This window comes from Carassius gibelio, chromosome A7, assembly GCF_023724105.1.
Source record: "Carassius gibelio isolate Cgi1373 ecotype wild population from Czech Republic chromosome A7, carGib1.2-hapl.c, whole genome shotgun sequence".
Lineage (NCBI taxonomy): Eukaryota > Metazoa > Chordata > Actinopteri > Cypriniformes > Cyprinidae > Carassius > Carassius gibelio.
In genome coordinates this window covers 26,630,003-26,642,809 of record NC_068377.1, presented here as the reverse complement: position 1 = coordinate 26,642,809, position 12,807 = coordinate 26,630,003, and the positions used below count along the sequence as shown (strand labels likewise).

The 12,807-nt window shown below is 37.3% G+C and overlaps 2 protein-coding genes across 14 annotated transcripts in view; one reads left to right on the top strand and one right to left on the bottom strand.

The window, feature by feature from the left end:
• The window catches only part of LOC128016991 (intermembrane lipid transfer protein VPS13C), a 52,462-nt gene extending 48,129 nt beyond the window's left edge, over positions 1-4,333 (bottom strand). For all 10 annotated transcript variants that reach the window (XR_008184340.1, XM_052602014.1, XM_052602016.1 and 7 more), the window contains exons 1-4: positions 4,092-4,333; positions 2,422-2,465; positions 2,036-2,078; positions 1,240-1,335 (exon numbers count right to left, since the gene is read on the bottom strand). Coding sequence is in view for 9 of the 10 variants with exons in the window: in XM_052602014.1 (XP_052457974.1) it covers positions 1,240-1,335; positions 2,036-2,078; positions 2,422-2,465; positions 4,092-4,191 (283 nt within the window). In the remaining variant the exon portion in view is untranslated. The remainder of the gene's footprint in view (positions 1-1,239; positions 1,336-2,035; positions 2,079-2,421; positions 2,466-4,091) is intronic.
• Positions 4,334-7,261: 2,928 nt separating this feature from the next.
• The window catches only part of LOC128016990 (talin-2), a 41,920-nt gene continuing 36,374 nt past the window's right edge, over positions 7,262-12,807 (top strand). The window contains exon 1 of one of the 4 annotated variants that reach the window (XM_052602010.1): positions 7,262-7,378. The gene's annotated coding sequence lies outside the window, so the exon portion shown is untranslated. Of the gene's footprint in view, positions 7,395-7,481; positions 7,694-12,807 lie in introns of those variants that run through there. The other 3 variants (XM_052602013.1, XM_052602012.1, XM_052602011.1) reach the window with 3 other exon arrangements.

Here is a 12,807-nt window from a genome sequence, read left to right as displayed (position 1 = left end):
ATGTACATATTGACAGTATTATGGATAATAATAGTGAATTTACAGGATATTGCACTGCACCCAGTGCATTATATCATTCTGAAGCAATCCAACTTCACAGCACATCTTTGAGCAATGTTGTTTAGTCTACTGTATGTGGATGACACACATTTTCCCAAAGAAAAAGCTTTTCTTTTGATTGGCATGTAGAAGCTGACAGAAAGGAGCATGCTTAATTTTTTTTACTGCATTTTACTTACAGAAAACATGCATAATTACATGCAATACACAGAATTGATCAGATCCCAAAAGAAAAACTTTTTTAAAAAGTTACAGAGATCAATACCAAATTTAAACAAACACTCCCAAAACTCTTGACTGATACCCTCTCAATACATGCTATCAAAGGCTCTCCAAATATGATTAAACATTTCCATGATTAAACATTGTGACCATAGGTAAATATAACATTTTCCATAATAATCAAAGAGTCATATACACACAAGAGCAGCTTATCGGTCCGGGTCCCAAGCCACCACCCTGCTACCCACCTTCTACACCTGGCTTACCATTGTAAGGTGAGGAAAATATCTTAGACTCAGCTGCAACATGTAAAAGACAATGTCAGTCGAGGCAGCCCAAGTGATGTATAGAAGATTTATAATGCATCAAAGAAATTCAGTTATTCAATATATTTGTATTGTACATTATTACATCCACACATAGCTTTCAAATGGGTCTATGATAATAATGATGCAAGTGTTTTTTTTGTTTTTTGTTTTTTTTAAAGAGATTGTTCAGTGTCGATGCATAACATCCCAAATTATTATCAGGACTTTTCAGGGATCTGTACATTTTATCTTAGTAATTAATAAAAAATATTATTTATAACAAATGTTTATATATTACTTATTATAATTACATAGTAATTTGTGTCTGGTGCATGTTTTCATAAATACGATTTATTTTTCAATGATAATTGCATTTTGTTTGTTTAGTGAAATGTTGTATAATGCAATACACTACACACCCCTCAATAAGAGGCAGGAACCCATATAGGTTATAAATAAATCATGCAATTATTCCTTAAGAGGAGGTTATAACAAAAAATGCAAAAAAAAAAAAAAAAACAAGTGCCATGAAATAAATAGCATGGTGCTTCAAAGTAAGATATATAAACAATTTAAACTTCCAGATGAAAAAAACATGTTGCATTAAGGGAACACACACACACAAGAAAAAAAAACTATAAGCACTCACTTGCACCGGGAACCACCAGAAGGTATAATCCATCTAATGTGGCCACCACCGCCTCACTGTACAGGTTTTTCCAAGGGATCTTCAGAGTCAGTTTACCTTAAGAGCAGACATTTTCAATTTAATGTGACTATATGAAAGATAAAAGCACTTGAATTACACAAATGTAGATCCTCTGAAATCATTAGCATTATGCTTTTCCATGTGTCTCAGTTACAAGTAAGACACATTTACAAGTAAAGTACAATACAAAAATGGTTATTTTACAGACTTTTGTTGAAGAATGAGAGCAGACAAAAAAAAAATCAGAAAATAAAACTTGGGCATTAGGAATTTTGAAAATTTGAATTTGTTGCATTACATATCAAGGTTCATTGGTTAATTTATGGCTAGATATCTTATATACAATCAGCAAAACAAGTAGGTATTTTTTTAAATGAAGATTTTGTAAAATGCTGAAACTATGGAAGGAATTTCACAGAGCTAATCAGAGTAGCATGTTGTCCTTGTTAACCAATTACTTTTTACAGCTTGACATCTCAGCACACTGTCCAGCTGATGTTTAAAGTCATCTGACTGGATCATGTGATAAGATGAACTGATTTCAGCAAGTTCCCGCTTACTGACAAAGACATCTGTGCTGTCATGTTTGCTGAATTTGCACAAAACAGGAAGTGTGATTCATTCAAACTGAAACTTTTTCGCCAGAATATTAGAAAACAACACATTTGACATTTTTCCATAACACTACACATGCGTCAGCACAATTTGCCGGAGAAAGTGAAAGTTGGATACTCACCAATCTGACCAGCCTTCACTTTAAAAGGGACGTCGAACTCGCTCTAAAGAACAAAGATAAATTGGTGAAATGGGTCTGAAATGCAGATTTCAAGCATACAACATTAGAAATCTCTTTTTGTGCACACATACATAATAAAAGTCTAGTAACATCAGCAAATCTTGTGTTAGCACGTTCGTGATTCAGCAGATGCTTTCGAGTTTTTAACACTTACCACAGTGTTAGACACAAGACACACACACTCTCTTATCAAGATAAATATGGTTATTTTATGTGTGTGTGTTTTACTATGTTTCATAATTTCATCATGTTAATAAAAACACAAATCTACATTAAAATAACACCTAAAATGTAATTAAACTTAGTATTGTCCAATACATTCTTACCAAAGCATTTTCTTTCACCCTCAGATTTTCTAACACCACATTTCCTAAAAAATAAATAAATAAATAAATACAGTACATTTTATATCATGAATACTATATGAAAATATATATTTCAAACTGTACATAATGTATAATGCAGTCTATATTCATTTATCTCTCAAAGGCATCCATACAAACATCTGAGAAGTGTCAAAGATAAGAAATGCTACTATGAAATACATTAACAATTGAATCCAGATATGACCGGTCACTTTTGACATTGACTATAATTGGATTGGCATCGCAAAAAAAATAAGTAAATAAATGTCAACCAAAGCAGCCTATCTGATGCTGGGATGAAGATGTCACCATATCAAACAGCATGCTGTCACACCTATGAAAGCTGACTGTTTAATATACTAAAACATTTTGCTCCTCTCCTTCTCTCATTTTAAAAAACAGCTGACCATTTTTGCCATGAAATGACATCTTTAATTCTGTGTGGTGTAAATCCAAGTGCAGCAGATTATCAAAACAGAAAATTGAAGGACGGGGACTTGGTTCTATGCATTGGCTGTTGGTTGGATTTTCAGATGTGAACTCAAAACCAGAGGCAGATGAATGGAAGCTTGCAGGGGCGAGTTTAAGCAGGTTTGGAGAAGTCCTAGATACATCACTAGAGAAAAGTCTTTTTCATCAGAAGATCCGTTGAAACCGGCATGTTAAGACACTTTGATAAAAAATTATGAGATTTACAAAAGGACTATTTGTTCACAGTAGGATCTATGACTTGCATTTAATAAACAGATGGGGTGAATTTTTGGTTTCATGCCAACATAAGTTTGTTATGATTCTAATGAACGTGGCTTCCAACTATCCTTGGAATTTATCTGAAAGAATCTAGTCGGAGTTGTTCCGGCCTTGACACATCCTGTAAAGTGACTACATCAACACAGCAGAATGACAGTAATTTGATCAGGAAAAAAAACACATATTTCCCATCAGTGATTGTGTATGATCCTGTTTACACAGACTGTTTATACTCTAAAATGGAGTTATAAGTGTTGATAGGAGTAATGGGGGATGTGAGTCACAGGGGCCATCAAGTTAAATCTGTAGTTATATAGATTAAGGTTTTTCCAAAGATATTTGACATGGAATCTGTTCCTAATTGCCCCAACAATGCGACACTCTGTATTCCCAGTATAATGTAAAGAGTAAGTGTAGAGCACTTAACATTTTCCGGAATATTAAAGACATGATTATTATTATTATTATCTATGAAATTGTGGTCCACTTCACCTTGAGCTTTACTTGCAAAAATTCAACAGAACTAATTGTTGAGAAGAGAACCATTTTCTGTCTCATAAAATATAAATGTAGGCGGAAAGTAAAAGGCTTGAGTAACGATGATGACTGCAATCCTTTTAACATATTAAAGGCGGAAAGCAAACAGTATAAATGATGAGCGTCTTTTCATCTCCTCCGAACGACTTGACAGACTGCCAGTCTTACAGAACAGAACCCGAGAGGACCGAGAGACCTTAATGGACACGGTATTCAAATTACAACTAGCTCGCACTGCATATCGATATAGGACGTTTTGCAAGACAACAAACCAGAACAGATTACGAGCGTTTCTCTGCATTAATTCTGACAGGCTGTTTAGACGAATAAACGCTTAACGTTACCTCCCCATATGCCGATCTTGAGCTGCGACTTGTCCAGGTTTTCCACATAATCTCCTATGAACCTGTTCAAGAGATCACTGACTAAAGACTCGAACACCATGTTGAGCAGAGATCGACAGCGACCCTGTCTTAGATAACGTGCTAAGATGTCACGATCATCATTTGATAAGGTAACTTCCCTCCCGGGATGACAGGCGTACACAGCAGCGACATCGACTCATTCGGTGATCCGCTCGCGCTGTCTGCAGCATCAACTGCGATTACTGGATTATTAGCAGGCTGGCTAGTGATTAAAGAACATGGATCGAAAAGTGAAAGAGTACTGAGACGATGGCCGATGTTCATTTGTTTACCAAATGAGAGACACATAGAGGATATTCGTTTATTTTATGTGCAAGATATAAAATTACTGTTTACTTTAATTTGTCACTTTATGATATCCACATTCTACAATTTACCTAAATGTAAATTCTTCCGAAATAGTTAGACATATGTATTTATCATTAACGACTTTTATTCGCTGATCTATGTTGAAGTCATAGGAAATACTTTGATATAGACACCATTAATCTGTTATCTGAAATAAAGATGGATGTGCCTGACTGTGACCGTGATGGGATTTTCTCACCACATGCCCCCATCACACTAACCCCTGTGTCCCCTAGTTGTGGTTTTCCTTTAGGAGGGAGTTTCCGAGCTCTTGAGCTCTTCATAAGGACTGGTCCACGCGGTCCTCGGGGAATCCAGCTGCAAATTGATCTTGTGATGTTTGAACACGTGGATTTTTGTCTTTGTGCTGAATGTTTTGAATCCAAACATGTTGTCTAGAATCTCAAGCCTGTGATCAGATACTGAAAGACATAAGCTGCTGTTGTTTGTAGACAAACCATCCAAACTTGGTACAGTATCCATATTGCATGTACAGATGTTCAATGACAAAATATAATTTAGCCAAAACCCTTTATAATAGATGTAGATAATGAATCATCAAATTAATAAACAATCTAATAACTATTCCTATTGTTAGATATAAAAGAAAAAGGTTATACGCAGGATGCTGTAAGAAATCTGTTTAATAATCTGTTTAATAATGAAAAAATAGCTCCATCTATGGGTGAATTGCTTTAAGAGCTTTTACTGTCCAGCTTGAAAAATAAAAACTAAACTCATATGTTTCAGAGAAATATATCAAACAGTCATTTTAAAGATATTACAAGTGCACAAAGATGAAGTCAGCTGATGGGCTCATTTCCTACAGCACACTATGGAACGGAATATAGTCTACTTTATTGTCCCATATGGGAAAATTTTGGTTTGGTTTGTTCATTGTTTCTACTATGAAGTCATAATCTGGTTCCTAGTCTTCCTGACCAGCACAAATGGGACCTCAGACACTGTCATAACAAACATTGGTAACTCACAAGAGTGTGTTTTCAGTCCCATCCTCTACACACTGTTCACACATGACTGTGTTGCCTCCCACAAGGACAACATCATACTGAAGTTTGCTGATGACACCGCAGTGATAGGACGGATCAACAGCGGGGATGAAGCGGCCTACAGGAGACAGGTGTCCAGTCTTGTGACATGTGAGGACAACAATCTTACCCCTCAACACGGACAAGACAAAGGAGATGATGGTGGATAGTTTGAATTTTGAAAAAGAGAAAAACTCACCATCCATTGATTATCTGAGAACTTGAAGTGGAGAAGATGAGCAGCTTTAAATACTTGGGGGTCCACATCAGCAAGGGCCTCACCTGGAAACTCAACACCCCCCAGCTGGTTAAGAAGGCACAGCATCTCCTGTACTTCCTGAGGAGGATGAGGACGTTTGGCATGTCGCCTAAGATCCTCAACAATTTCTATAGCTGTGTATAGTTGAGAGTGTCTCAACCAGCTGCATCACTGCGTGGTATGGCAACACCATGGACCGCAAACGTTTGCAGGGAGTGGTGAAGACCACTGAGAAGATCATCAGGACTCCACTGCCCTCTCAGCAGGCCATTTACCATCACACAGAAGTCCACAGAAGAGCTGCATCCATCGGTCCAAATAGTTTCATCTCATTTGCACATTTGTAATGTTGGTATTACTACTATTGCATATTTTTTTAAATTACTCATGTTGAGTCATCTCAATTTATAATGCAGTTGCACTCAATTTGCACATCGCTGCAATATTGTTTTTTGCACATAGGTTAATACTGTACATTCACATATATAGATATACAGTACATAGTCTATATTCCTATTTTCCTATTCCTAAACTTGATTTTTCTCACTTGGGCATATGAAAATAAATGCTTTGAATCCTTGAATAACTATACCAAAATTAAGTGATATTCATACTGTAGTATAGTGGCTGTAGACCTGTTCTCTGAAGCCTCTGGTCTGCACTTTCTATATTCCTAAAATAGATGTGAATAAATGTGAATTATTGATTATTCAGAAATAACATTCTTTTAAACATTAAACCCCTAGTAATCATTTCAAACTTTTTGCCCATTTAATGGTGTAGATAGAATAACAGTATGAAGGAGCCATAGATTATACAATGGTAACATCACAAAACACACTGCAAACAAAATGACCATGCTGTTATACCATACTTTAATCCATAGAGAGCAGCATTTAAGCACTTACAGACAAAAGCTAAAGTGGTCTGATGGCTGATTTGATCCCCTAAAACCGGGAAGACGATGTACAGCTGCACATCAAAAACAGAGAATGACACTGGAAATGTGTAATAATTGTAATATAACAAATAACATTATGGTTATCAAAATATGAGGTTCCAAAGTAAACTGGCTATTAATAAATGTCCAAGCTAATGTTTGTGTGGGGAAAATGTGCGGCGTTTACAGATAGGTATTCCCTACTTTGTGGAGTTATTGTATGTTATATATTAATCATGTTATGTATGTTATAATTATTCATATTAATTATTACCATTACATAGTAATGTTTATATGGGTTGGTAGTTTATGTGAATAAATACTGAATGTAGGCTAATACAAATTTACAATAAAAACTGACTAATACACAGTATACATCTAATTGCAAGAAGAAGAAGAAGAAGAAGAAGAAGAAGAATACACAGAAGAGGATATCAGGACTACAATCCCCTGAATCCCGGTCTGCATGACGCATTTCCTCCGCATTCCCTTCAGCAATCGGATGAGCTCGGTAAATTCCGTAAATCGAGAAGGGATTACTCCAAAGAGGCAGGACAAGACCGTAGTTTACTCTGCATCGAAGCGGCTGCGCGCTTGCAATGAAACTGCGGTAAGCAAACTCACCGGTAAGACACAGTGTGCTCAGATTCCAGCGTTTTGTGAATTGTGCACAGAAATATACACGATCGCTGTGTATTTTAATGTGTTATGTATTAATACGGTAAAACCGAACGCACATGCAGTGTTGAATGGATTGGGATTTAGAAGTGCGTGGAAATAAGCAGTGTGTGCTGGACAGAGACGTGCACAGAGTCCTTATATCTCATCTGACACAATACACACGCTTCACCAGTTGCTAATGAGGAGAATTAATACACGCGCACACTAATCGATGGGAACACTGTGGATATCTGCATTGTAATTGGTAAGTTAAACTATTAAACGTTTGTCTCTGAAATGCACAAAGACGGATGATGACTGATATTTGCATTATAAGGCAATTGTTCGTGTTTGGTGGTTTGTGTAAGCAATAGTTTTTATTAATTGCCGAATTGTTTATCTGAAGACGTGATGCTTATATTTTTGTGGAGTGCAACTAGAAGCCGCCTTATTCAGCCCATAGCCTACTGTGTTTGATAAAACTTTGCCATTTTCGAAGTCCATTTGAAAATAGTGGACACTTTATAAATAGCGGAGTTTTTAATATTTTCCTTGTTTTAAGAGTAGACGTAAACTTTTTTTTTTTTTTTTTAAAGAATGATTCATTTGTAGTGTGTTTAAATCGCAATAAGCACAGACTCGAGGAATGAATCCTAATTAAATGTATTACTTCCAGGCTTTTCTCTCTCAATCCGCATTTCTGTAACCATTCCATTCCCGCAAAAGTAAATACTCTTACGTTGTTTAAAACACTCTTAAAACAACTATCCACATTAAGCCGCAGCAGTGGGATGAAATGCTTTTGTGATGTTCGAGACACATGGAGCCCATGCTGACGCCACACCCCTCTGTGTCGTCACATCTATTAAACATCCCCTCAGAGCTTCGTTGTGTTCTTCGAATGTTTTGTTTGTCTTTGATTACATTCCTCATCTTTTTCCCCCATAATTTACTCGCTATTCATTCATTTGTTAGATTTGAGTATGTTTCGAGTTAATCAAACATAAACCAATGTTTGTTGGAAACAAAATCAAGCTGTAGGGGAGATAGATACCTTGGGTTTGGAGTAAAAGTTTACAGAAAACTACAGTTTCTTTTGACCAAAACATTGTTTATGAGTTTTTTTTAATAGCTTAATTTTAGCTGAAAATCCAATTAAAAGTTATGTTTCAGATTTCCATTGTGACGACTTACCCCATATAGTGTTACCACATGTCTCAAATGCTGCTTTTGTATTTTTATGCTTTGTTATTCTCTTGGCCATTTTAAAACTGAAAATGACTTTATGAAAAGGAGATGTTACGCAAAGATGAGTGTCCTCCTTTTCTGGTATTTATGAGAGCTTTTTTGCGTAGATAAATCATCTGTTTTGTAACTTTTCTGAATATTTGCTACTGAGTTTAATCCTTTTGCATTAAGAATTCTGTTCATCTTTATATTGTTCATCAGGGTCAAGAAACTTCATTTTTAGATTTTGTTTTAGAAGGTTTCTCCTCTGTTACATCAGGGCTCATGTATCCAGCACATTCTAAAGGTTTTTATGCACTTTTCTGAGTGAGTGTAATTCATCCTCCTTGCTCTACATGCCTTGGCACCCCACCTTGTAATCTCTCTTTGAGACACATGGTTTTGCAGGACTGTGTGTTTTATTTGTGTTGTTTTATTAGCACTGTAGATGTCCTTTTGCTTTTAAAGTCCATCTTCCAGTATTCAGTGTTTGACGTGAAGGAGACCGACAGGTCTGCTTACTGTGTATGTGCTGATGGACTGCTGGTGCTGATGAATCCAGTAGCTTAGGAAAATGCATCAAGTAGAGTACTGTCTGCGGCCCTCTTGACAAACTGCAGCTGCTTCTTAACACAGCTGTCACTTTTATTAATAGCTGACCCATGGGTCATAACTTATTGGCAAGGCCATTTGGCAATAAATGTACACTGTATAGGTGAACAAGCTCATTGACTTGCTGTTAGCAACTCATCACTTGGCAATGTCGTCATTCCAACAATGTCCCACATGTTCTTTTTTAAAATACCATTTACTTTTCCAAGGCCAGAACAAGATGAGTGTGAATGTGAATTTTCTCCGCTCCAAACATGACTGTAAAAAAAGAAAAGGGTTCTCTTAATGATATGGATCAGTAGTTTTCTATGGGGAGAATTAGATGTCATATGAGACCAGTGAGTAAAGTGTGCTCTTTTATATTGGAACCTTAAACAGTCCATTTAATATGTTCTCTTTTCTTTAAATTATGAATTGTCTCTTATCATGAAAAGTTCTTTTTGGAGTTCAGATAAGCCTGTTGCTTCTGTGAACAATATTACATGACAAATGAGGCCTGTCTGCTAATTGTACCCTTCGTTATATTGATGTTGACCAAGCTGTATGTCAGCCCACAAAGCTATGAAAACTCTGACGCGTTTCAGCATACAAGCCTTCTTCAGGGAGTCGACGAAGGCTTGTATGCCGAAACGCGTCAGAGTTTTTAAAGGTTTATGATGACCAAGCCATAAAATAAAGTCTTTTTAATTTTTCTTAAAGAGAGTGCCTTGGAATTTCCTATTTGTTCTATCTTATGATTATCTTATCAAAAGAGCACCTCAAGCTAACATTTTGAGTCCTGGAAGCGCCCCTCCTATAGACATTTGATGAACAAACCTAACTGTTTAGTTTAGCTTCATAAGTTTAAGTAAAGCTTAAGGTTTGGTTAGCTCGTGAAAGACAGAACAGGAGCCTTGGAGTTTGAGCTTGGCTCTGGGGGCCTGAGGCTGTTTCTACCCCCACATTCTCTGTGCTGAAAAAGGATCCAGGTCTGTCTGTTATATCAGGAGCTCCTGCTATTGCTGCCTCCCCTTCGGCAGAATGGTTATCTGACCTGTTGTGATCTTTTGTGCACACTGCAAGTTGCTTGCCAGAAAGGGCAGGTACAATTCCTATCCAAGCTGCTGTGAGGGTTCAAGCAAGCTTCTCTCACGTGAACACATTCCACTGGGGCAGTAGATGAGGGATCAAAGAATTGTGTTGAAGCAGTAAACAGTGGTCTGATGGATTGTTGGGCAATGTGTTAGGTAAAGGACATGTCTCAGGTGTTCCATTGTATTCCAAGGTAAACCATTGTATTTGTCCTGTCACTTTGAATGGAGTGTTTCTTTGGCAGGTTTTTTTGGGAATACAGAATATGTTTGCCCTTTGACATGAGGCTTAATATGGTTACTTGAAATCAGAGAATGGAGAAGGGCTTTTCTGAGCCAGTCTGCAGCTGACTGGGTGGCATATGCTGCATAGATCTGATGTTCACAGAGTCCCTGTATTGTAACTGGAACAGACGTGTAAAGGAAGGGCTGCATCCTTATTTAACAAAGAGTCTATGGTACCTAAAACATAGTATATGGACAAAAAGCATTGGGGCATCTGATCATTACACCAACCGGGACTTTAATGATATTGCATTCTAAATATTTAGACAGCCACTGATGTTAGACAAGAAGACCTGGCTAACGATCTCTGTTCCAGTTTACCCCAAAGGTATTTGAAGGGGCTGAGGTCAAGGCTCTGTGTGAACCAGTGAGATTCTTCCACACCAATTTGTGCAACGGGGCACAGTCATGCATTTTTCAAAAATGTTGTATTTAAATATTTGGGCTCATTCAAATATTTTTTTATTTAAATGACATTTAATGAGAAAGACAATGTTTTTAACAATCAAGTTTTTGTCATCATTTCGGAACAAGCTTATGATTAGGCATTATACACCATGATGTTCTACAACACTACGTACACTACGAAGACTGATCAGTGTATGACAACAAAGTATCACGAGAGGGGTTCTAGAGCACATCTTTAATAAAGCGGCGTGGAGATTGGAGAGGGAGCTGGTGATTCCAACCGACTAGATCTAATTTACACTATACAGTAAAGACTATGCAGTGCTATTTCATTTGATTTATTCAGTTTCTGTACCTGGACACCTACAAATTTGAAAAAACGTAAATATTGTTTAATTTGTATATTTGTTTATTTGTGCTATTTACACAATTTCAAACAGGGCCTTCAGGTAAAACCTGCACTGGACCACCGCAAACCCCAGCTGCTTGTCAGCTTCAATCACCAATAAAATGTTGTTGCATGTTTTTTATTTTTTTTACAAAATAGCCGTCAATCGGCCTTGGTCTGGAGCTCCGTGCAAGATCTCACCTCATGGGGTAAGGATGATCGTGAGAAAGGTGAGGGATTAGCCCCGAACTACACGGGAGGATCTTAAGGCAGTTGGGACCACAGTCACCAAGCAAACCACTGGTAGCGCACTACACTGCAATGGACAGAAATCCTGTCTCACTGCTCAAGAAGGCACATGTACAGGCCCTTTGTCTAAGTGATTCAGAGAATGCTTGGGATAAAAAGTGCTGTGGTCAGATGAGACCAAAATTGAGCTCATTAGCATTAATTCGACTTAATGAGGGAGAGAAATGCTGATTAAGACCCCGAGAACACCATCCATACAGTCAAGCACGGAGGAGTAAACAGTATGCTTTGAGGCCTTTTTTCTGCTAAGGGTACAGGATGATTTTGCCACATTGAGAGGCAAATGGATGGGGCCATGTACTGTAAAATATTGGACGAGAACCTCCTTCCTTCAGCCAGAACAGCGAAGATGGGTCATGTATGGGTTTTCAGCATGACAATGACCGGAAACATACCACCAAGGCAACAAAGGAGTGGCTTAAGTAGAAGCACATTAAGGTAATGGAGGGGTCTCCAGACCTCAATCCTATAGAAAATCTGTGGAGGGAGCTGAAACTTCGAGTTGCCAAACAACAGCAAATACATTTTAAGGATTTAGAGCGGATCTGTAAAGAGGAGTGGACTAAAATCACCCCTGAGACGTGTGCAATCCTGGTGACCAAATACAAAAAAAAAGTCTTACCTCTGTGCTTGGCAACAAGGGGGTCTGCACCAAGTACTAAGCAATGTTTTGTTTGGGGATCAAATACTTATTTCACTCACTGATATGCAAATCAATATCTAACCTTTACATACATTTTCTGTATTTATTATTATTTTTTTTTTTTGGTTTTCTGTCACTCTCTGTTAAAAAAAAAACCTACCATAAAAATTACAGACCCTTCATTTCGTTGTATGTGGGCAAACTTACAAAATCAGCAGGGGATCAAATTAATATTTTCCCCATGTATTATATTTTATACATATACAGATGTATGTGACCTTGGACCACAAAACCAGTCTTAAGTCACTAGGGTATATTTTCAACAATAGCCAAAAACACATTGTATGGGTCAAAATTATTGAGCCAAATACAGTACAGAACATACCAACACTGGAGTCAGCCTATGCTTATCGTGTTTGTGTTGTCTCGCATCACGT